The sequence below is a fragment of the Crotalus tigris genome, unplaced genomic scaffold (assembly GCF_016545835.1).
Source record: "Crotalus tigris isolate CLP2741 ecotype Arizona unplaced genomic scaffold, ASM1654583v1 scf7180000021281.262045, whole genome shotgun sequence".
Taxonomy (NCBI): domain Eukaryota; kingdom Metazoa; phylum Chordata; class Lepidosauria; order Squamata; family Viperidae; genus Crotalus; species Crotalus tigris.
Genome location: NW_024098434.1, coordinates 5,163 through 30,221, shown reverse-complemented (window position 1 = coordinate 30,221; position 25,059 = coordinate 5,163). Strand labels below are relative to the sequence as shown.

At 39.5% G+C, this 25,059-nt stretch overlaps 1 protein-coding gene across 1 annotated transcript; it reads right to left on the bottom strand.

Annotated features, from left to right (window-relative positions):
• Positions 1–2,346: 2,346 nt before the first annotated feature.
• Positions 2,347–24,425, bottom strand: LOC120320266 (protocadherin-17-like). Its single transcript, XM_039369843.1, has 2 exons — positions 23,986–24,425; positions 2,347–5,457 (listed from the first exon to the last, which is right to left on the bottom strand). Exons 1-2 carry the CDS (start codon positions 24,098–24,100, stop codon positions 4,802–4,804), a joined length of 771 nt encoding a protein of 256 aa, XP_039225777.1. The 5' UTR covers positions 24,101–24,425; the 3' UTR covers positions 2,347–4,801.
• Between the last annotated feature and the right edge of the window lie 634 nt (positions 24,426–25,059).

Here is a 25,059-nt window from a genome sequence, read left to right as displayed (position 1 = left end):
TTTGGACCAAATCGGTAAGAAAGGGCTTAAAAGAACAAGGACAAGGCGAGCTACAGATTTTCTGATGATAATTTGAAGAATCACAAGGCACACTGTGCACACAAATAGATTGCAGATTTTCATCTGCAGACCATCCATTGTTGTGATGATCCTTCTCCCTCTTTCCCTCCCTCTCTCCGTCCCTCCTTCCCTCTCTCTCTCTCTCTGCACCAAAGTATGATAAAGCTCCTAGAGAAATTAATGAGACTTAATGGTTTCATCCACTTTCATCATTGCTAGGATAGAGAATATCAGAAAATGTGATATTTTATTTTATTATTAACTATTTTATAAGTTGTTAAAATTTGTTTACGTTTCTTAAAATTTTAATTAAGCCTATATTCAGCTCTGGGAAGCTCGGGGGGGGGGGATGGAGGGGGTGGTTTGGGAGGGGTTGGGTGAGGGTTGTTTTGTTTTGTTTTGTTTTTTATTGTTCTTTTTTTGTTATTTGTAAAAACTTTTAAAAATTCTCAATTAAAAAAAAAAAGAAAATGTGATACAATACAAAAGTTTGATGCAGGTGAAATTCCGAAGCTGTACTCCCAACAATTTTAGTGTTAATACCACTCTTCAATGCCTTGGTAATGCCACACTTGGAATACGGCATCCAGTTTTGGTCACCATGATGTAAAAAAGATGCTGAGACTCTAGAAAGAGTGCAGAGAAGAGCAACAAAGATGATTAGGGGACTAGAGGCTAAAACATATAAGGAACGGTTGCTGGAATTGGGTATGTCTAGTTTAATGAAGAGAAGAACGAGGGGGGACATGATAGCAGCGTTCCAGTATCTCAGGGGCTGCCCCAAAGAAGAGGGAGTCAAGCTATTCTCCAAAGCACCTGAAGGCAGGACAAGAAGCAACGGATGGAAACTCATCAAGGAGAGAAGCAACCTAGAACTAAGGAGAAACTTCCTGACAGTGAGAACAATTAACCAGTGGAACAACCTGCCTCCAGAAGTGGTGAATGCTTCAACACTGGAAGTTTTTGAGAAGAGACTGGGCAACATTTGTCAGAAATGGTATAGGGTTTCCTGCCTGAGCAGGGGGCTGGACTCGATGACCTCCAAGTTCCCTTCCATCATCATCATCATCATCATCATCATCATCATCATTATTATTAATTTTCCCCCAATGGATTCAGTATGAAATCCATGGAAGGAACAGTGGCGGATGGGAAGGAAAGTTCATTGTCACTTTTTCTATCTGGATTTGATCAGCCGGATTTTCCCAGTTTAATATCAACTTCAGTTTTCACCCACCTGCAAGTTGAAGGGCTCTTAAGACTTAACTCAAGAGGGATAATTTTTTTTCTTCTTCTTAAAGAATCTTTGGTCTATTTCCAAAATATATATGATGTAGATATGGGAAATTCTAAATGCTTAGCTCAGGAGTAGGCCACCTTGGCTCTTTTATGACTCGTGGACTTCAACTCCCAGAATTCCTGAGCCAGCCTGGCTCAGCATGGAAACCTCTCCCTTTTCCCTCAGCATGGCTGGCTCAGGAATTCTGGGAGTTGAAGTCCACGAGTCATAAAAGAGCCAATGTTGCCTATCTCTGGCCTAAGTCCTGTTCTAAGCGGTGAGCCTCCTAGACCAGGGGTAGGCCACCTTGGCTCTTTTATGACTTGTGGACTTCAACTCCCAGAATTCCTGTGCCAGCCTGGCTCAGCATGGAAACCTCTCCCTTTCCCCTCAGCATGGCTGGCTCAGGAATTCTAAGAGTTGAAGTCCACGAGTCATAAAAGAGCCAAGGTTGCCTACCCCTGGCTTAGCTGCTCTCAGTGGGACACCATTATACCCTTTTTCCACAGTGTTGTTTATACCATCTCCATCAAGTCTGCCAATACTATTATGTTTAGATCAGCCCATTTCACAAAGTGTAACCCAGAGAGTCATGTCACAACTTTTGGACCAGGAACCAAAAATCAAGGATGCGTTGATGTAAAATAGCAAAATAAATTCTTGTCTTTTTCTTTTCTTTCTTTTTTTTTAAGTTAGTATTTTAGTCGTGGCAAAAACTAAAAAAAAAAAAAAGACAATCAATGGCTTGATATAGTTTGAAATCTGCCAGCCATAGGAGATGACCAGCTGAAACTGAGGGAGGGGTCAAGCTCGTCATCAGTCATTTTTTGCACCCGCAAGAGATATAAGTCCAGACCTCCTTGAAGTTTGTTGACTCTTATTTATCCACCAATTTGCTTTAATAGTTAGTAGCTCAGATTTATGTTTAGAGAATAGTACTCATTTGAACAACCCTGGTGTCCAATTTCTTGCACCTGACACCAGCCAGCAATAAAATTCTCATTCCATTTAAGGAAATGGAAGAAATTATACCATGTATTTAATAATGAATATTTTTTTTCTTTTTTTCTATGTATTGTACAATTTGATTACAACATAAAAATAAGAACATTATCTTTCTGCCTGCCTCACACCCATCCGTCCATCCATCCATCCATCCATCCATCCATCCATCCATCCATCTACAGCCTAAGCATTCTATTATTGTGCTTATACAAATGTCATTCAAAGAAAATGTTACTTATATGCTTTTATAAGAATCCAATGAAGAACAACATATAGGAAAGTGTGTGCAAGAGAAAGTGAGCAAAAGTACAACGACTAAAAACTGTACTAATGGAGGGTGACGGGAGGAACACCACTGTGTTGTCCATGAAACCAGATCAAAGCTTGTACTATGAGACACCAACACATTTTGTAGCCCACAATGCTAAAAGAACCACGAATGCATTAAGACCATTGTGGGCCCTAAGCACATTTATTTTTGGACTAATATCTCCTTAGGGATATAAAAATATTCCCTAGATCTATAGGCCTCAAGAAGTCACAGAGAATAGCATAATAAAGTAGTAATGGTAACTTAAATATATTTACTTTCAGGATATAGGAGTTTGGTTTTTCTGCTACTTTTCAGATTTTTTGATTGAGCCTAATATATTTTCACTGGCCCTAGACATTTTGCCTATTATGCCTAAGTGAAAATATGATCATTAAGCGAAGCGTGTCAAAATATTAGGGTAATTTGAGAGTTCATACATGAGGATGTGATCCAAGTAGGCTGATGGGCGCCGATGTGAACGAATGAATACGCCTGATAAAAGAACAAGGACTTTCCAGGTGTCAGTTCAAGTGTAATTTTTTTTTTGTTGTTGTTGTTATTAAACATGGGTTGCGACAGAAGCTTCTACAAGGACTTGCACACAACCATGACGGATGGATGGATTTCGTCTGCCGTTCAGTTAGCTCCATCAACTCACTCAAGACACATTTTGAACAGATGATGTACTGTAAAATTTGGGAGACCATACATTTAACAGGAGATTTTGCTCTGGAGGCTCTGCTTCCCACACTCTGTATGGAAAAGGGGCGGGAAAAAAAAAAGAGGAGAGAACAAAACTCATAGAGTTTGACAGCTACGGAGGCAACACTTGCCATTTACATTATAAGCCCAAATATTATTATTATTATTTTTTTTGCAACACAACTATATATTAATTTAATAAAATACACAATATAGCTCTTATACACTCAACAATTTGGCTCAAATGCACTGAATCTGCAATAAATCAAGAAAAAAATATGTCATTTGATGTAAACACATTGAATCTTCTTACATTTGCACATTTAAATGATTTGGGTGAAGGTCTGGAATCTCGGCACTCGAGCTAGTTGCTGTCCATAAATGAATTACAACAGGTGTTAATCACATTAATTTGTCTCCGCTCTTATTGCCCGTGTAACGGCATTTAAAGCGGCCTTCTCATATTGTGCCTCAGGTATAAAGCATAGTTACCTCAATTCTTGCTAGACACTCCTTCCATTTCTTTCCTTATCACATTAATTCATTTATGCATGTGCAGGACAAACATTGACTCGATCATTTTACATTTAACTTTAATATGATATGAGCCGTGTTACTACTGATCAGGATAATTTCGCTGAATGAAGTTATGGAATGCATTTGGAGGGGTTTCCATATTTTTTTTTTATCCTTTTCATTTCTTTCTTTCTCTTTTAAGGATGTGGCAGATGCCTTTATACAGAAATGCTTATCAGAAATGAATGTTAATGCTTTGTGTACTTGGCTGTCTGACTACAAGAACATTTGTTTGTATGTTTATCGGATTTCTGATGTGGGATTTCCCCTAGAAATCTTGAATGACTGTTGTAAACTTATCACACAACTATCCCACCCTGATTTTTATGGGGTCTACAGGTAAACAGTGAAGTCAACATTAACTATCGGTCCTAAAAAATCTGATTCCATTTATCTTACTCCTTTCTCTTCGATTGTCAAAGTGGTCCCAATCTTTCTTTCTTTCTTTCTTTCTTTCTTTCTTTCTTTCTTTCTTTCTTTCTTTCTTTCTTTCTTTCTTTCTTCCTTCCTTCCTTCCTTCCTTCCTTCCTTCCTTCCTTCCTCCCTTTTTCTTTTTTTTCTTTTTTTCTTTTTAAAAAAACATACACCATATTGTTCTAATGGAAGTTTGGTAAAAAAAAAATGAAACCAGTGTTATCTGAAAAAAAAAAGAAAAGAAAGAGCAGTGAAACAAACAAACTGGAGGGCACTTCAGATGTTCACTAAAAGCCTTAAAGCAGCATTGGTCTTTTGTTCATCCCTGTATAAATTTTTAGAACCAGGGGAGATTTATTTTTTTCTTTTTTTTCTTTTTTTAAATATATAATTCAGCAGAAGAAGCAAATCAATGCCAGACTGTCTTTTTTGTTTTTTGTTTCTGTTTTGCTTCATTTTCTCACAGCCATGGGGTCGTTTGCCCGACAGTCCTGCAAAAGCTTGTCGATCTCCCGCACCACTTCCTCCGCGTCTACGGACTCTCTCCCTAGTTCCCTGTTCGAACGGTCTATCTGTTCCAAGACAGAGTCCATATCAGCGGAGTCTCGGCTGACCCGGGAATGCACCTCGGCAAAGACCCTGGCCATCTGATCAGACGCCATGTAGGCAGCGTCTCTGGACTGTTTGCTAGGTGACAGGTACTGACTGTTGGGTTCAGCCAAGGCCCCCATTTTGACTTCACAACCATCCAGGGGTCCTTTCGTCGAAGGCTCGATGCAGGTCTTGGTTGGGCTGCTTGATGCTGAGGGGACCTCCTGGAGGAGAGGGCTCAGGGCACGTTTGGCTTTGAGATAAGGTTTCACATTGGCAATGAGAATGGTGTGCTCTCGCTTGTCCTTCCCAAATGTACAAAAGGTCTTTTTCCCCGTAGGGTTCACAGTTTCGTAAGTCTCAGTCTCGACATTAGCTTCCACCGTGGGCACAAAGAGATTTGTTCGGTAGTCGGCGTTGTCTGCTTGGTTAGAGGCAGGGAACTGGGGCATCCAACATCTGTCAGAATGGCCAAGCACTCGGCATTCATCGGTGCAGTTAATGCATTCCTCTTGTTCTGCAAAACAAAGGAGAAACAACAAGGCTTTTAAAGTCATTTAATCAGCCGCCTTGATCTGGTCCCAGTCTGTTCATTCAATTTACAGGGTTTCCTGGGTGCGAACAGAAATTATAATCAAAACTTTTCAGGAAGGTGTCAGAAACCAATAGGTTGAGGGGCTTGGTTTATTGGAGCTACTATCAAAGCACAACAGCGGCTGTATCACTCAGTGGTTGTATCGCTTCAATAAACACTTGGTTTATTGGAACTACCATCAAAGCACAACAGTGGTTGTTTCACTCAGTGGTTGTATGACTTCAATAAATGTTTGGTTTATTGAAACTACCATCAAGGCACAATGGTGGTTGTATCACTCCATTAAATGCTTGGTTTATTGGAGCTAATATCAAAGCACAACAGTGGTTGTATCACTCAGTGGTTGTATGACTTAAATAAATGCTTGGTTTATTGAAACTACCATCAAGGCACAATGGTGGTTGTATCACTCCATTAAATCCTTGGTTTATTGGAGCTAATATCAAAGCACAACAGTGGTTGTGTCACTCAGTTGTGGTGTCATGTCAATCTATGCTTGGTAGTACTTCCGGTTAGGCATTGTGGTGTGATGGACGCAGGAAGATGGGGGTCCGTCTTCCACATTCGATTTCACCCCGCTGAGGGTTCTAAAACGGGACAAAAGTTGCCCTGGAGAGGTGATGAAGAAGGAAGGGACCCTCATTGATTGCAGAATGGTGGCAGCCCTTCTGCTGGATCTGCAGAAGCCCTCCAAACCAGCCGGGGTAAGATTGGCTACATTCGTGTGGTCAGTTAGAAGCTGCTGACAATCGAAGATAAGCACTAACTAGCAATTTTTGAGCAATGTGGATGGAACTGGGTGACATTTTATCCTCTTTTTATGTCCTTAATACTACTCTCCTGGAAAAAAGAATGCCCAAAGCAAAGAATCTTCCCCAATGAGAGAGGGAGGAGAAGTTTTTGTCCCACTTCCTCAGGAAAAGAAAAGTGGCAAATTAATTGCTTTGGGGGAAAATAGAGAAAACTAAAAGATCAATTTGGAATTAATACAGACATATAGCTTTGAAATTTGGGGACTAAAAGTATTGTTGAGACTTTTTTTAGAAAAGATATTTGAAAGTCTGTATAATAGGCTTGGATTTGGAAAGCTGGAAGATGGTGTCAACAACATCTAGTGGCAAATCACACTTAAAGGAAACTTGGTTTGAAGCCCAGACTTACATAAGACTCTTTATTGATCCTGGAAACTTTCACTTTTGCAGACTGCAGCTGGGACAAGGGGAAAAAAAACCTTCTTGGCTGCTTATCTGCAGTAAAGATCCTATTGGACTATAAAGATTACATACAAAAACAAAATGGGTGTTCCATACTTAGCCACAAATGGTAAAAAAAACATCTTTAACACTTGTCTCTGAACCCCAAGCTTGATATTCCAACAAGAAAATGTTAATGAATCTCAGAAAGAAATTCTTTTTATGATGAAATCAATCCAAGAGACAATTGTTTTATTTCATTATGAGACTAAAAATAGCGCAAATGAGATAAAAGAACAATTTTCCAACCTAAATGTACAAATCCAGACAACGACTACAAAGAAGGAACTAGTAAACCAGAAAACAGAAGAAAAATGAGAAAATATGGATCCAAAGATGGAGGACCTAAAGGAAGGAATTAACAGACAGATACAGACAAAGAGAAATTTAGAAGATGCAGTGATAACACTGGAAATGAAAAAGATATCTTACTTTATATCTTACTCAAGATCTCAAAACATATTTGAGGATAAGAAAGAAGAGCTGATTTAATGGATGATCAAGTTGTTAGGAGAAATGCTGAATCTTAACAAATAAGAAATGAAAAGAAAAACTGAAGAAGAAAGATGGAGGCTGTCTAATGAACATAAATGGGTTGAGTGGTCTTTCAAAAATCAAATTCTCTTCCTCATCCCAAATACTATATACAAAAACAGAGGAAGAACTACTTGATGATTTAAATGTACTGACTTGGAAAGTTATTTGGCAAAGGAAGAAAGCTAGAGTAAGACTGAAGAAAATAGAGGTTCTGACCTATTAGATGGGATATTATACTATTAGATGTTTGAATGTGGTTCAGAAAATAGATAACTGTTAGAAATAAAAGTATTATTATAATTAGAAGGATAGGATTTGTAACTAGAATATTATACTTTGTTATGAGATGGGAAATATGAACATTCTAAAAGGGTTTGAATAAAGGAAGCTTTTGGTTACCCAAATATAATTTAGTATGAGAAAAATATAAGCGATAGAGTTATTTTGAACATTGATGGGAAATCAAAATTTTAAAAAAGCAGGAAAAAGAGGATATTGATTGAGCAAATGGATTTTAAGTGCAAATGCAATTGAGATGTGTTCTGGCTAGAAAAGATATTATAAACTGACACTATTGATATTATGTATACCAGAAAAATGTGATGAAGATTTCTATATTTAATTGTATATGTATTAACAGTAACAAGAATTGTATTTGCCCAGTGTGGAAAAATGCATACCACAGGAAAAAGAGAGGACCAAGGAAGCACTGGATGGTGTAGTATTGGAACTAGATTGAGAAAATTAATAAGTACCACTGAATTACCAATGGACCCAGACAACATGTTGTTTATTAAGTGCTCGTGATTGTAAGAAAATTAATAAAATATTTATATAAAAACTAAATGCTTGGTTTATTGGAGCTACTATCAAAGCACACAGTGTAGTATCATTGTATCACTGAGTATAGTAGAGTCTTCTGTTTGAGGAGGGTTGGACTAGAAGACCTCCAAGGTCTGTTCCATCTCTATTCTTCTACATTAATAGAAGAGGGGTATTAGAGAACTAGAGTCAGAAAGAAAAAAAAAATCCCTGAGTATAGTACAAGTGGTACCTCGCTCAATAGTAGCAACTGTGAGAGGGATCTCGGAGTCCTAGTGGACAACCATCTAAATAAGAGCCAGCCGTGTGCTGCAGCTGCCAAAAAAGCCAACACAGTCCTGGACTGCATTAACAGAGGGATAGAATCAAGATCACGTGAAATGTTAATACCACTTTACAATGCCTTGGTAAGGCCACACTTGGAATACTGCATCCAGTTTTGGTCACCACGATGTAAAAAAGATGCTGAGACTCTAGAAAGAGTGCAGAGAAGAGCAACAAAGATGATTAGGGGACTGGAAGCTAAAACATATAAGGAACGGTTGCTGGAATTGGGTATGTCTAGTTTAATGAAGAGAAGAACTTCGGGTTAGCAGTGTTCCAATATCTCAGGGGCTGCCACAAAGAAGAGGGAATCAAGCTATTCTGCAAGGCGCTTGAAGGCAGGACAAGAAGCAACAGATGGGAACTGACCAAGGAGAGAAGCAACCTAGAACTAAGGAAAAACTTCCTGACAGTTGGAACAATTAATCAGTGGAACAGCCTGCCTCCAGAAGCGGTGAATGCGCCAACACTGGAAGTTTTTAAGAAGAGACTGGATAGCCATTTGTCTGAAATAGTATAGGGTTTCCTGCCTGAGCAGGACGTTGGACTAGATGACTTCCAAGGTCCCTTCCAACATTATTATTATTATTATTATTATTATTATTACGGATCATCGCACAGTCAGCCAGATGTTCAGACTGGATTTGGCATTTTGTCTACCTAGCGAGTCATTATTATTATTATTATTATTATTATTATTATTATTATTATTATTTACTTACATACTAATCTTATAGGCTGTTCTACTCATAGTAGATTCTGGATGGCATACAGCTTATATTTAATACAGCTGTTGAATTAAAATCATATCTAAAATGTCCCAGGCAGTACTGGCAATCAACTGACATATACAGTAGATTTTATCTTACAGGGACAAACAAGAGAATGTATCAAGTCCTGAAGGCACACTGAAAGATGATAGATTTTTGGAAACTCAAGAAGATGTTCTTCTAGATTGAGAAGGCCCTATTCTGTGGATTCTGTAAATGATAGTCTCTAAGAAGCAAGGCCTAGATTAGAAAGACATCTTTCTTAAATTGCAGGCAGAAAGCCATGGGATCATACATTCCTTGGATCAAACTCAAGAGTGTAGTAACTTGAGCATATGTCAATGTAGTTTCCAAAGAACAGTATAGATCAGGAGTCTCCAACCTTGCTAGCTTTACAATTTGTAGACTTGTAGACTTCAGCTCTCAGAGGAATTGAAGTCTATAAATTGGCTGAGGAATTCTGGGAGTTGAAGCCCATAAAGGTCGGAGATCCCTAGTGTGGATCATTGTTCTCTGGGATAATGATGATTATTATAATGAGGATTAATTTTCCTAACCTACATCTCCTGGATTTTCTGGTGGTCTGCTAAGCATGATACAGCTTTTCGGGAGATCATCTTGGTGTAGCCACCTGCTGTGACTTAGTTCCATCAGGTTTTAATTCATTCTTATGATGTAATCTAAAGTCTTGCCTTTGAAGTCAAAACCTGCCCACAGTTCCTGGAATGGGCTGGCCCAGTTTCTAAAATGAGATTGTTATAATGATCATTTAGAGCAGGGGTTCTCAACCTTGGCAACTTTAAGACTTGTGGACTTCAACTCCCAGAATTCCTCAGCCAGCTAAGCTTTGCTGGCTGAGGAATTCTGGGAGTTGAAGTCCACAAGTCTTAAAGTTGCCAAGGTTGAGAACCCCTGATTTAGAGAATATTGTTCATGACTTCTCTAAAGAGGCTACTACTTACAATGATATGTATTCCATTCATTGTGTGAATATGATAACCTTTGAAGAGAAGTACTTCATTAATTGTTCTTGCCATTATTTTGAGAAGAAATAAGCAGAGTGCCTGGAAATAGGATAGGTTCGGAGCGAACACATAGGACATTCTTCCTAATGGTGTGTTGTGCAAATCAATCTTCACATTTTTTTTTTTTTGCACCAACCCTCCTGTTTCCAAAGAGTAGAAAATCTAGTTACACAATCTATATTTTTGTTGAAAACAGCAATAAATGCCTCTTTTGACAAGCTCACATTTAATGCACAGTGGCAGAAAAATCCTTTCCTGTGTTATTATCGGCACAAAGTAAACTCTTATTATTACATGACAGTCATCCAGCAAAACAATCCCAATTTAACAGGGACCTTCTGGGTGAAATTCAGCTTACTTAATTTGTGTGAACCATTCTTACTTCTGTAGAATAAGCCACTCTTTGGTTATTGGATCTGCTGAGGAAAGATAAATCTTTGGAGTCTCTTAGCTAATCTTCATTGTTTTTTTCAGGTTATATTCTCTGATCAGAGACTGAAAGGTCTCTGAGGCAGATGATGATAATGATGATAATGATGACAACAACAACAACGACGACGATGATGATGATGGAAGGGACCTTAGAGGTCATCTAGTCCAACCTAGCTCAGGCAGGAAACCCTATACCATTTTGGACAAATGGCTGTCCAGTTTCTTCTTAAAAACGTCCAGGGTTGGAGCATTCACCGCTTCTGGAGGCAGGTTGTTCCACTGGTTAATTGTTCTAACTGTCAGGAAGTTTCTCCTTAGTTCTAGGTTGCTTCTCTCTTTGGTTAGTTTCCATCCGTTGCTTCTTGTCCTGCCTTCAGGTGCTTTGGAGAATAGCTTGACTCCCTCTTCTTTGGGGCAGCGCCTGAGATATTGGAACACTGCTATCATGTCCCCCCTCGTCCTTCTCTTCGTTAAACTAGACATACCCAATTCCAGCAACCGTTCCTTATATGTTTTAGCTTCCAGTCCCTTAATCATCTTTGTTGCTATTCTCTGCACTCTTTCTAGAGTCTCAACATCTTTTTTACATCGTGGTGACCAAAACTGGATGCAGTATTCCAAGTGTGGCCTTACCAAGGCCTTGTAAAGTGGTATTAATACTTCACGTGATCTTGATTCTATCCTTCTGTTAATGCAGCCCAGCACTGTGTTGGCCTTTTTGGCAGCTGCAGCACACTGCTGGCTCATATTTAGGTGATTGTCCACTAGGACTCCGAGGTCCCTCTCACAGTTACTACTATTGAGCGAGGCACCCCCTATACTATACTGGTACATTTGGTTTTTCTTGCCTAAATGTAGAACCTTGCCTTTTTCACCATTGAATTTCATTTTGTTAGTTAGTGCCCAGTGTTCAAGTCTATCCAGATCCTCCTGTATCCTAAGCCTGTCTTCTGGAGTGTTGGCTATTCCTGCCAGCCTGATGTTGTCTGCAAATCTGATGAATAAAAGAGCCAAGGTTGCCTACCCCTGGCCTAGGCTATGCTTCTTGCATATGGTGAAAGGAAAGGCTGTCTCCTGCTCAAAGGGGGGTAGCTTTGCCCTTGAGCACCCCCCCACCTCTGCACTTCTTCCCCATTTCTTCAATAGGGCTGAACATGGACCAGCAGCTTCCCTCCCCCCTTCCTGCTTTCTTCCTTTATGCCTCTGCCCTGAAAACAGAGCTGAAGTATTGATTATCATACCTTACAAGCTGCTTACCACAAATATTAGCCTCGCGGGTTGATTTGCAGCAAGCTGGGAAATCAGGGAAGAACATTTAAAAAAAAAGGTAGTTTTATACGAACAGTGTTTTGTTTTTTGGTTGGGTTTTTTTTTTTTTTTGTACCCTTAAAAGAACAAACAATAAGTTTTCTCCTCCAGAGCCAATTAGCACTGCCCAGGGCTAAATTAGCATTTTTGAGAAATTAGGATCCATCGCAAAGGCAGAAATAAATACGTAAGTGTCCCCACAGCTCTCATTGTGTTGCAAATCTGGGTCAGAAGAGTGATATGCTCCGTTGGTCTTTATCAGAATCCAAGCTTACCTGCCTCCCAGGTGCAAATAAACCCTGAACAGTTCAAGTGTGTACAACGAAGAGCAACAGCCTGGAGGCTTTTCTCTGTCTCTGGAGACAGCGAGGTAAACAACCAGAAATGTGGTGTGCACGTTAGGGAGAACCATTCCGAATATAGATCAGAGAAATTAGCCACCAAGAAGAAAAAAAGAAAGCAAGTCAACCAGGATGGAGTGCAGCTGGTAAATCGGAGCCACAAAATGCAGAGCAGAGAATCCAGAGTCATCCGATAAATAGATACAGTGCCACTAACTACAGGAGAAAAGACTTTGGGGAAAGTGCAAAGAAAAGCAACTCAGATGATTAAGGGTCTGGAGACAAAAAACAAAACAAAACATATGAAGAACAGTGGCAGGAAGTTGGGTATGGCCAATCTAGAGAAAAGAAGGTCTAGGGGGTGAGGTGATAGCAGTGTTCCAGTATTTGTGGGGCTTCTATAAAGAAGACGGGAATCTCCTTATTTTCCAAAGCATCCAGAGACAGGACAAGAAACAAAATCTTTGCTGTTCAGGGTTGAACTGTGGGGTCCTTGGTGCTCTCTGGTGGTTTTCTTGCTGATGTTTCATTATCTAACTAATTCTGATGATGTTACCTAGTTTAGTAATGAAACGTCTTCAAGAAAACCACCAAGCTCACGGTGCACCAAAGACTCCTCCTCATCCAGTATTTGAGGGACTGCCACAAAGAAGAGAGAGGTCAACCTCTTCTCCAAAGCACCAGAAGGCAAGACAAGAAACAATGGATGGAAAGTAATCAAGGAGAGAAGCAACCTGGAATTAAGGAGAAACTTCCTAACAGTGAAGACAATTAACCAGTGGAACAGCTTGCTTTCAGAAGTTGTAGGTGCTTCATCACTGGAGGTTTTTAAGAAGAGACTAGACAACCACTTGTCTGAAATGGTATAGGGTCTCCTACTTGAGCAGGGGGTTAGACTAGAAGACCTCCAAGGTCCCTTCCAGCTCTATTCGGATTGAAATGACCATCTTTTCTGGGCTGTGGAATATTGAAAAAAAAAATATAATTAGGGTGGGTGGGCAAAGAAGTCCTTAATTTTGCAATTTCCACATTGGGCAAATGATGCATTTGGCATTTCAACAGCAAGACGGTCAATGAACATAGCTTTGGCATGATACACATTCTCTGCACGTTGAAATCATTTTCACTTCTACTCCTTGTATGCAACGTTCAGCTGATTCTAGCCAAAACGTGATCAATATGGCTTCTGCCTTTTAAAAAAAAACCTGTCTTTGACCTTATTTGCACCTTTTCCTCCTCTAGGTTTAAAAGAGCCATCAAAAGGAAGGAGAGGAAGAACACCCATAGTTCCATTTTCACTGATCTGCTACCACAGTGTTTCCCAAACTTGACCATTTTAAGGCATGTGGACTTCAACTCCCAGAATTCCACAGCCAGCATCGCTGGCTGTGGAATTCTGGGAGTTGAAGTCCTCATGCCTTAAAATGGTCAAGTTTGGGAAACACTGTGCTACCAGTTCCTTTGTAGTTTAGTTTCATTGGGAGATCTTATGGAAATAGAAAATGATTGTACCTCAGGAAGGTAACATAAGGTTTAAAATCAACCACACACACTGATGGCCATTTGTCTTGCTAAGTTTATTAGAAAGATGAAAAATGAAGCAGTAGGCAAAACAGTTGCTAACTTATTGGGAAAGTTGACTCTACATCTATTTCTCCATTTAAATCTGTCTTTGTCTAACTCGGCAACTTTAAGATGTGTGGACCTCAACTCCTGTCTTGCTGGAGGGATTCTGAAAGTTGAAGTCCACAAATCTTAAGTTGCCAAGTTTGAAACCCACTTAATCTAAATTCTCCATATCTGTCTGTACCTTATCCAGCTGCAAGATTGCCTATATTTTTACAAAGGAGTGAAAACAGAAATTCAACGCTGACATATCAAACCAAGTGAATGTGTAAAATAATAGGGTCCTCCACAATCCCCAAAGCATTTTGGAAAGGGCCCCAGTGACTTAACTAGCCTTCAAAGACACTTTCCCATCAAAAGTGATCGTAAGCAGCTGAGCGCCAAAGAATCGAGGCCTTTGAACTATGGTGCTGGAGAAGACTCCTGCAAGTCCCCCGGACTGCAAGGCGATCAAACCAGTCAGTCCTAGAGGAGATCAACCCTGACTGCTCTTTAGAAGGCCAGATCCTGAAGTTGAAACTCAAATACTTTGGCCACCTAATGAGAAGGAAGGACTCACTGGAGAAGAGCCTGATGCTGGGAAAGATTGAAGGCAATAGAAGAAGAGGACGACAGAGAACAAGGTGGCTGGATGGAGTCACTGAAGCAGTAGGGATGAGCTTCAATGGACTCCAGAAGATGGTAGAGGACAGGAAGACTTGGAGGAACATTGTCCATGGGGTCACGATGGGTCAGACATGACTTTGCAACTAACAACAACTACAAGGAACTATGAACATGACATGAAGGAAACTGGAATCCAGTTTCAGAAAATGGATGAATCCAAGGACCCAACTACTTAGGTCAAGAGCAACTAAAATGATCAAAGGCCTGGAGACTAAAACATATGAAGAACGGCTGCAGGACTTGGGTTTGGTTAGTCTAAAGACAAGAAGAAACAGGGATGACATGATAGTAGTATTCCAATATTTGAGGGGCTGCCACAAAGAAGAGGGCGTCAAACTATTCTCCAAAGCACCAGAGGGCAGGACAAGAAACAGTGGTTGGAAACTGACCAAAGAGATGAGATGAGATGAGATGAGATAACCTTTATTGTCATTTTTTTTTACTGTAGGCACAACGGCACACATCAAAAATGAAATTTAGTTGCCCGCTCTCAAAGTGAAACACATACATGGCACACACCTAACCATACTATGTACAACATATGTATAGACCCACACCCCTACATATACATAGCAAATAAATATTAAATACTGTCGATCTTGAATATATAATGGAAGGAGGAAGCTTGAGAGTTCACAAGGTTAAAGCTGTATGGAATGAAACTATGGATGAATCTGGATGTTCTGCAACCTAGAATTAAAGAGAAAGTTCCTGACAGTGAGGACAATTAACCAGTGGAACAGAAGTTGCCTTCAGATATTTTGGAAAAAGTGCAGAGAAGAGCAACTAAGATGATTTAAGGGCCTGGAGACTAAAACATAACCCTAACCCTAAGAACTGCTGCAGGAACTACATATGGCTAGTCTAGAGAAAAGAAGGACTAAGGAGTAACATGATAGCAATGTTCCAATATAAAGAAGAGGGGATCACCTTATTTTCCAAAGCACCAGAAGGCAGGACAAGAAACAACAGGCACAAACTAATCAAGGAGAGAAGCAACCTAGAACTAAGGAAAACATTTCTTAAAAATTTCCTTGGTTGTAACAACAATCAAGCAGTGGAATGGCTTGCCTTGTGGATGCTTCATCACTGGAGGCTTTTAAGAAGAGACTGGACAGCAACTTGTCTGGAATGGTATAGGGTTTCCTGCGTGAGCAGGGGGTTGGACTAGATGACCTCCAAGGTCCCTTCCAGCTCTATCCTGTACGTATGTAGATATTATGAGTTGTGTGCTCAAATAGCTACTTTTGAACCCAAACCCTTGTGATATGAAGGATGGATACATGTTTATTGCCTAAATAATCTTTTGAAAGAAAGGAAAAGAAAGTTGATATTTGTGTGAAATAAGTATATTTTAAAAGTCAAGATTCATTTCCCCTATTCACACATTCATTAAAACGAACTACATCTCTCTTTTGAATTTACTATAGTTTACAATTTCATTTTATAATTCATATTACACTTACTACATTTCCTGACATTTATATTCTCTTAAGAGCTTAATGTGATTTTTGGAGTTTTTAAAATGATATATAGTACTCCATTACTTACAATTAATTACTGTTGCACTGGGGAAAAAAAGTCATTTATGTGATCCTTGTAAATTCCTTGTTTGTGCTTTTACTTGTATTTTTATTTTATTTTATTGCATCTTTTTTTGTTCTTTTTCCTTCATTGTTCATATATTAAAAAGTTTAATAAAATATCATTCTATTCTATTCTATTCTATTCTATTCTATTCTATTCTAATAATAATAAAGTTGGAAGGGATCTTGGAGGTCATCAGGTCCAACCCCCTGCTCAGGCAGGAAACCATATACCATTTCAGACAAATGGCTGTCAAGTTTCTTCTTAAAAATTTCCAGTGTTGGAGCATTCACTGCTTCTGGAGGCAGGTTGTTCCATTGGTTAATTGTTCTAACTGTCAGGTTGCTTCTCTCCTTGATGAGGTTCCATCCATTGCTTCTTGTCCTGCCTTCATGCTTTGGAGAATAGCTTGACTCCCTCTTCTTTGGGGCAGCCCCTGAGATATTGGAACACTGATATTATGTCCTTCTCTTCATTAAACTAGACATACCCAATTCCATCAACCTTTCCTTATAAGTTTTAATCTCCCGTCCCCTGATCATATTTGTTGCTCTTCTCTGCACTCTTTCTAGAGCAGTGTTTCTCAACCTTGACAATTTTAAGGCATGTGGACTTCAACTCCCAGAATTCCACAGCCAGCAATGCTGGCTGTGGAATTCTGAGAGTTGAAGTCCACATGCCTTAAAATTGTCAAGGTTGAGAAACACTGTTCTAGAGTCTCAATATCTTTTTTACATCATGGTGACCAAAACTGGATTCTATTCTATTCTATTCTATTCTATTCTATTCTATTCTATTCTATTCTATTCTATTCTATTCTATTCTATTCTATTCTATTCTATTCTATTCTCATCCTGTCTTCAGTTAAATTATGTTGAAATGTTCACACAACCTTCCTATTATATTATGATGGATCTTGACATAATGTATGTTCACATTTATCCTAATATTTTAAATTTATATCCTTTAATTGCAGGCATTTATTCCTCATTGGTAGTTGCCCCAACATGGATTCAAGTGTATGAAGGAAAAAAAGGGATTCTCACCAACCACTTTCTTAAATGCTTTTACCTGCTCTATCTTAGAGTTCTTCTTTTCACTTAGAAGATTAGATTCAAGTGTTTAACTTTAGCTTCCGTATCGTAAATATTCCACTTTTGAATCTCTGTCATGAGCCTTGAACTTTGTGTGGGCCAGGTTTTTGAACTATTCAGTGGAATCTAAACTTAACTGGGACAGAAATATTTGGAGAGTGAAAGGTAGAAATTTAAGATTGAATGGATGTCTTGGCTGCAGTCTGGTGAGATATAAGGGTATATTTTGAACTGGTGTTTCTTCATTTCAAACATCTCCAGTTGGACATTTCTTCTGTGGAAGAAATGGACTGTCGTGTCCATGAAAACTTCTCTCTCCTCTGAATGCTGCAGGGTCCACAGCTTAAACAATGTATTTGTGAACCAGAAACAATCACTGCAGTTCCATGAATAATCAACATTTTTTGGGGGGTCCAAGGTGATGGCTGATATCTCCTATTCTGACAACTTTAGCGGTTGCAACAACTATAGAAAGTCTCTAAAAATCAATATTAAAAATGCATTAAAAAGAGCCTTGCTTTTCAGAAGTAGACTGTGGACTGAAAGCACTCATTACTATATTTATAACTTCAACAGAAGTTAAAATGATGGGTGTTCTGACATGCCCTAAGGGCAATGGATATATCCAGGGTTCAAAATTGTGAACCCACAGAATAACAGAGTTGGAAGGGACCTTGAGGGTCTTGTAGTCCAACCCCCATCCCTGACACACACACACACACACACACACACACACACACACAAACACACATACACACACTCAGGCAGGAACCCTAAACCATTCCAGACAAATGGCTGTATGATCTCTTTTTAAAAACCTCCAACGATGGAGTACTAACAGCTTCTGAAGACAAACCACTCTACCGACTGTTCTCACAGTCATAAAATTCCTCCTTAGTCCTAGGTTGCTTGACTCCTTGATTAGTTTCCATCCATTGCTTATTGTCCTGCCTTTGGTGCTTTGGAGAATAACTTGACCCTCTCATATCTGTGGCTACATCTGATTTCTCTTGTAGCTACAGAATTCTTGAGAGTGGATAAGGTTAATTTTGGTGTGTTGTGAATGGGTGGGTTTAATGGTATACTTGCCTTCCCAAGCCTTGACCCACTCACTTTTGCTGTGCAGACCTCAAACAATTGCTGAAATTGTCCATAAATTAGGTATAGGTTGGTGAAAGTACTCCTCTATGTTTTTTTATATATATATAAGAACAATCAACTGAAATGTTTCATCTACAGCGGAATTTATCTTTATCTTTAATTACGATTGATCTTGACATAAATAAACAAGTTGAGTTCTCTTTCCACTGAAACTCTGTTATTAAACACAGAGGTGTGGAATCTGCATATTTACATTGGCCTAGGTGCTTTTCGTTTTTCCGTTACGGAAAGCAATTAGGAGGCTTAGATTAGAAAACTGATTAGCAATGAATCTAGAATATGACGGCTTTTTTAAAAAACTTGCTGAAGGGGGAGAAATTAAATTGTGCAAAGCTCTCAGTTTTAGTTAGTATTGGCATGAGACACGTTGGTAAATGAGCTGAGAAATGTCCACAAGCCCACATTAACGTAGAAAAGTCCAACGTGTTGATTTCCAACGCAATCTGCATGACATTGAAAAGTGTTTTTCCTGTACAGTACTGGCCAAAATTGTGGAAACCTTTTGGGAAAAGTGTACAGTAGAAATGGCACCTTTGGTTAAGTGTCCACCAATTTTTCTTCTAATTTCTTTATAATTGTAGCCTTGCTCACTTAATAATACTATTTTACATCGCTTTCTGGGCAACCAGTCAACTCTTTGCACCGTTCCTTTAATTTTATTACATTTTACAAGCTCACTAAATGAAAGAACACAAAAAACCCCAACCAACTTGACAGCGATCACACAACACACTGACAAATGTCCTCCTCTCAGCTTCAACACAGGACATCAATCACTGAATCCTACTGCGATCTGATTGGCTCATTGCCAAAACTAGATGATGCCTGATTAGCTCTCTAAACACTCACACTCATTGGTTACAATCAGATGAAGGAAAGCTCCCTGATATCAACCTAAGCAAGTTGTGCCTCCTTTTTCTGGTTATTTGGCTATAACTTTTCATAGGATACACTACATATAATTGAACAAACTTCGTTGCATTACATTCTTGATTAAATTATCTTTCCACTGATATATAATTTTATGGTACTATTCCGCCAAAAAGTGGTGTTATTAGCCATCAAGCCTCAAAAATACACTTTTTCCAAAAGGTTTCCACAATTTTGGCTACTACTGTATATTCTATTATGCGTTTCCATTGCCTATGGCAAGTCCTTTTTTCTCTTGCACCTGTTCCATAAGGACTCCTAAAGCAGGTGCCTTACCTTGCCTTTTGAACGTTACCTTTAATGACTCCGAACGGCTCCCTACTTCTACAGCAACCGTCATCAATTAGGATTTCACCCAAAAAGACTAAAAAAAAAAACCATCAGGGAACCAATGACGTTGAGCAGAGCGCATATTTCAGTGACAGCCGCCAGCAGCTTCTGAAGCCATGAGACAAATCTGGAAAATGGCTGAGCTATTTTAAACAGAAAGAGCTCCATCTACTTCCAGCGCTTTTGAAGGGTCCCCCACAGCCATGCCGGTCACACGGACGCTACCATGACTTCAGAAGAAAGTGAAATCAATCTTAATTTTTGTGATAATGGTTTGTAAGGTGTTTGTACAGGGCTTAAACTTTATGTACAACAAGGTCAGAAACAAAAGAAATGATAGACATGATAGGAGAGTATTTCCTTCTGATACACTTATTATCCTTGGGAAAGGACCAGACATGAATTTGAAAGAGAAAAAAAAAAACCAGATAATGTTTGAAGGCAGATAATAACAGAATCATCGGAATAACAGAATAACAGGATTGGAAGGGACCTTGGAGGTTTTCTAGTTCAACCCCTCATCAAAAGGAAGTCCTATATCATTTCAAACAAATGGTTGTCCAGTCTCTTCTTAATGAGTGAGTAGGCATATATACCTGTAAAAGGGTCAATAGCATCTTCATGTTTACTGCTTCAAATTCAATTAACCAGTGGAACAGCTTGGCTTCAGAAATCGTGGGCACTCCATCACTGGAGGTTTTTAAGAAGAGACTAGACCAGTGCTTCTCAACGTTTGTGTGACGGCGACCCCTGTCACACAAACGTTCTGTGCATGCGCGGCGCCGCGCGCATGCGCAGCACCGCCCCCACGCGCGACGCGCATGTGCGACCCCCCCACGCGACGTGTGTGCATGGCACCGCCCCACGCGCAACGCGCATGCGCGGCGCTGCCCCCATGCGCGGCGCGCATGCACGGCGCCGCGAAAAATGGTGGATCGCCACCTTTGGCGACCCCTGAAAAATGGTCGATCAACCCCAAATTGGGTCGCAACCCATAGGTTGAGAACCGCTGGACTAGACAGAAACTTGTCTGAAATGGTAAAGGTTCTCCTGCTTGAGCAGGGGGCTGGACTAGAAGACCTCCAAGGTCCCTTCTATTCTATTCTATTCTATTCTATTCTATTCTATTCTATTCTATTCTATTCTATTCTATTCTATTATTCTATTCTAATTCCATCCCATTCCATTTCATTATTCTGTTCCGTTCCGTTCCGTTCCGTTCCATTCCATTCCATTCCATTCCATTCCATTCCATTCTATTCTATTCTATTCTATTCTATTCCATTCTATTCCATTCCATTCCATTATTCTGTTCTGTTCCGTTCTGTTCCGTTCCGTTCCATTATTCTATTCTGTTCTGTTCTGTTCTGTTCCGTTCCGTTCCATTCCATTATTCTATTCTATTCTATTCTATTCTATTCTATTCTATTCTATTCTATTCTATTCTATTCTATTCTATTCTATTCTATTCCATCCCATCCCATCCCATCCCATCCCATCCCACTCTACTCTACTCTACTCTACTCTACTCTACTCTACTCTACTCTACTCTACTCTACTCTACTCTACTCTACTCTACTCTACTCTACTCTATTCTAAAATCAAATATTTATTGTGGTCATAGACCAGCATGATGGTGATGGTGATGACAATGTTATCCATTCAGTCATGTCCAACTCTTGATGTGTCAGAACTGCCATCATTCACTTGAGCTTCACGTTCACTAGTCTGCCATGAACTATGGAGGGGGGAGAGATCCGGTTAGCAGGGTGAAAGGCTAACTACTCATCATGCCTTCCAGAGACACCATCTCAAGGTCCATCTCAAAACACTGGCAATGGAATGTAACAGCTCACCAACCAGCCTGCTGTTGAAGGGACAGTTCCCAAAACAATTTATTCGAAATTGGAGGGAAGGAAATGGATGGGGAAAATTAACCAGGAAAGTTTGGCATGTGAACTTCAGTCCTGGCTTTGCTATACTGTAATCCACTTGGCCTTTATGGAAAGTAAACTTTTCACAACAAATGGAGTCAAGAGTCATTCTTACTTAAGGGACCAAGCTGGGGCAGGACTGACAGGATGATTCTATGGGCCAGGTGTCTCCACATCTTCCGATCTTGCACTACATCTTTGAGTTGTTCTGCGCTTTGACTGGTGTCAACTTTGATGGCACCAACATAACTCCATTCTTCCTTTAGCACAAATTATCCCCCTCTTTCCATATGTTTCTGCCACTTCTCCCTACATTTATGGATGAAAATTGCAGTTCATTAGCTCTGACATTCTGTGCGAACACTTTTCCCGGAAAAAGCTTGAGGGAAATATGGCATACATTATTTGGTAGACTTAATTCTGCTCCATCAGAGCTGAAATGGCAGTGCAAAAGTGTAGCTCATATGGAAAAAGACCAGAGACATTTTTTTTTCCAGCTCATCCATTAAGGAACCTCTGCATATAAAATGTACTTTTAATCTATGCGTCAACGCAAAATTATCCCTTTGTGATCAAAACTTTGCAAACAATTCTTTCAGGCAGGTGTGTGGGGGGGGGGGTTTCAACCTCTCAAGTTGTCTAGAAAGAGTGCAGAGAAGAGCAACAAAAATTATCAGGGGACTGGAGGCTAAAACCTATGAAGAACGGTTGCAAGAACTAAGTCTGTTTAGTTGAATGAAAAGGGCCAGGGGTGACGTGCTAGCAGTGTTCCATTATCTAAAGGGTTGCCACCAAGAAGAGGGGGTCAACCTATTCTCCAAAGCACCTGAAGGCAGAACAAGAAAAAAAATGGATGGAAACTAATCAAGGAGAGAAGCAACCTAGAACTAATTTCCTAGCAGTGAGAACATTGAATCGTTGTTCTCCAGAAGTTGTGACTGCTCCAACACTGGCGGCTTTTAAGAAGAGACTGGACAGCCATTTGTCTGAAATGGTATCAGGTTTTCTGCTTGAGAATGGGCTGGACTGGAAGACCTCCAAGTTCCCTTCCAACTTTGTTATTCTGTTATTCATTCTCTCTTCCTGACCTCTTCTAGTAGTGTTTTCAGGAAGCAACAGAAATAATAATAATAAAAAAGGTCTTTTTCAAACAAACAATTACAGACAAAAAAACTGAGTGGAGAATAACTACTTAGAGCAGTGGTTCTCAACCTGTGGGTTGGGACCCCATTTGGGGTCGAATGACCATTTCATGGGGGTTGCCAAACAATGCAGTCCACCATTTTTCCCCCTTTTCCTTAGCTGTGCTACTCCCTTTTATTCTATTGGCTTTTGAAAGCCAATAGAATAGACTCTCTTGAATAGAGTCTAATTCAATTGGCTTTCAAAAGCCAATAGGAATTGTCCAGGCTGTCTCTGCCCTGCCGAGCCCGCCAAAAGTCCCATTCTGCAAACGGTGCTGCACCGGTTGAGTAGTCCTTGACTTACGACCGATTGGGGGTCGCGGCATTAAAAAGGTTGAGAACCACTGACTTAGAGAAAAGATTGCTAGGCACCCAAAGTTGTTCATATTTAGAGCTCCTACATACAGTAGTGACCAAAATAGTGGAAACCTTTTTTGGGGAAAATGTACAGTAGAAATGCCACCTTTGGTTAAGTTTCCACCAATTTTTTCTTCTAATTTCTTTATAACTGTAGCCTTGTTCACTTAATAGTACTATTTTACATCGCTTTCCGGGCGACCAGTCAACTCTTTGCACCATTTCTTTAATTTTATGACATTTTACAAGCTCACTAAATGAAAGAACACAAAAAACCCCAACCAACTTGATATCGATCACATAACACACTGACAAATCTCCTCCTCTCAGCTTCAACACATGACATCAATAACTGGATCCTACTGTGATCTAATTGGCTCATGGCCAAAACAAGATGACACCTGATTGGCTCTCTAAACACTCATGCTCATTGGCTACAATCAGATGAAGGAAAGCTACCTGATCTCAACGTAAGCATGTTGTGCTTCCTTTCTCTGGTTATTTGGCTATAACTTTTCATAGAATACAGTACAGATAATTGAACAAACTTTGTTGCATTACATTCCTGATTAAATTATCTTTCCATTGATATATAATTTCATGGTACTACTCCAAAAAAAGGGGGTGTTATTAACCATCAAACCTCAAATGTACTCTTTTCCCACCATTGCGGCCACTACTGTAATTCATCAACGAAGTGTCAAAGTTAGCATTTAACATACTAATGCAGAAATCCATCAAAAAGTAGGGAAAAAAAGGTTTTTTTTACCAGATAATTTTCCTTCCTTACAGCTGGCCGGTCCACAAATCCCAACAATGGGTCTTTGGCCTCTCCCTTGCTGTTCTGGAGAAAAATTGGATCTGTGAGTTAAAAGAAGGAACATGCTATTTGACCCAGCCCAACCACCCTTTTGTAGCTATTTTTTTAATTGTTATTTTTTTTTTAAAAAAAAAATTACAACAGTCATTCTTAAAAAAAAACAAAAAAAACCTCATAAATGTAAGCCATGCTTGATATACCACATGGATCTTGAATGGTCTGAAATCTGGAAACGGTTTACAAATTTGATGCATTTGCTTTATGGTTATTTGTTTTATTTATTTATTAAATTCGCTTGTCGGCGAATTTAACATTAAAAGGAAACCATGAATATATGTATAAATATATAACACAGGGGTCTTCAAAGTGAACCCTTTTATGACTTCTGGACTTCAACTCCCAGAATCCCTCAGCCAGGCACGCTGGCTGAGGAATTCTGGGAGTTGAAGTCCACAAGTCATAAAAGGGCCAAGTTGGAAGACCCCCGCTATAACATCACAGTAAACGTAAATTCAACGTCTGTGACAATTTCACAGTTTCACTCAAAAGTCCTTAGCTTCCATTAGTTTACTTCACCGAGCTTTGACTTTGGCGATGCAAAATTAAAATTCTACTATGTTTAGTAGTAAATGAATGAGCTTTTTTTTTTGTTTCCAAATTTCAAACCAAGACATGCCTTCATTTCATGTCAGAACAAAATTTCCAAACCCATTACAATTTTTAATTTGAAGATCTCTCCGTACGTGTTTCAGCATAAAATATGGTGGATATTTCACCGGGCTCATTACCAGCAAAGAACAGATCAAAAGAAACACATGGAGTTCTATTTGATTCCATCTACTCTGCTAAAAATTTATAACTTCCACTTGAAGCTTGCATATTCTGCTTGGAACACATTCCAAGAGCCATTCTTCATCATGTTGATTAATCCAAATTTGACAGTCTTCGCTGGATTTATGGCAATGCCGAAGCAAACAAATAAGTTTGAATGGAGGATATCTTAATCTCCGTTGATTGATTTGC

Coding starts and splice junctions, on each gene's coding strand:
- LOC120320266 (XM_039369843.1), bottom strand. CDS start 24,100: ATGTTCCTTCTTTTAACTCACAGATCCAATTTTTCTCCAGAACAGCAA. Junction 5,458..23,985: donor TAAGGAAGGAAAATTATCTG/GTAAAAAAAACC, acceptor TTTGTTTTGCAG/AACAAGAGGAATGCATTAAC.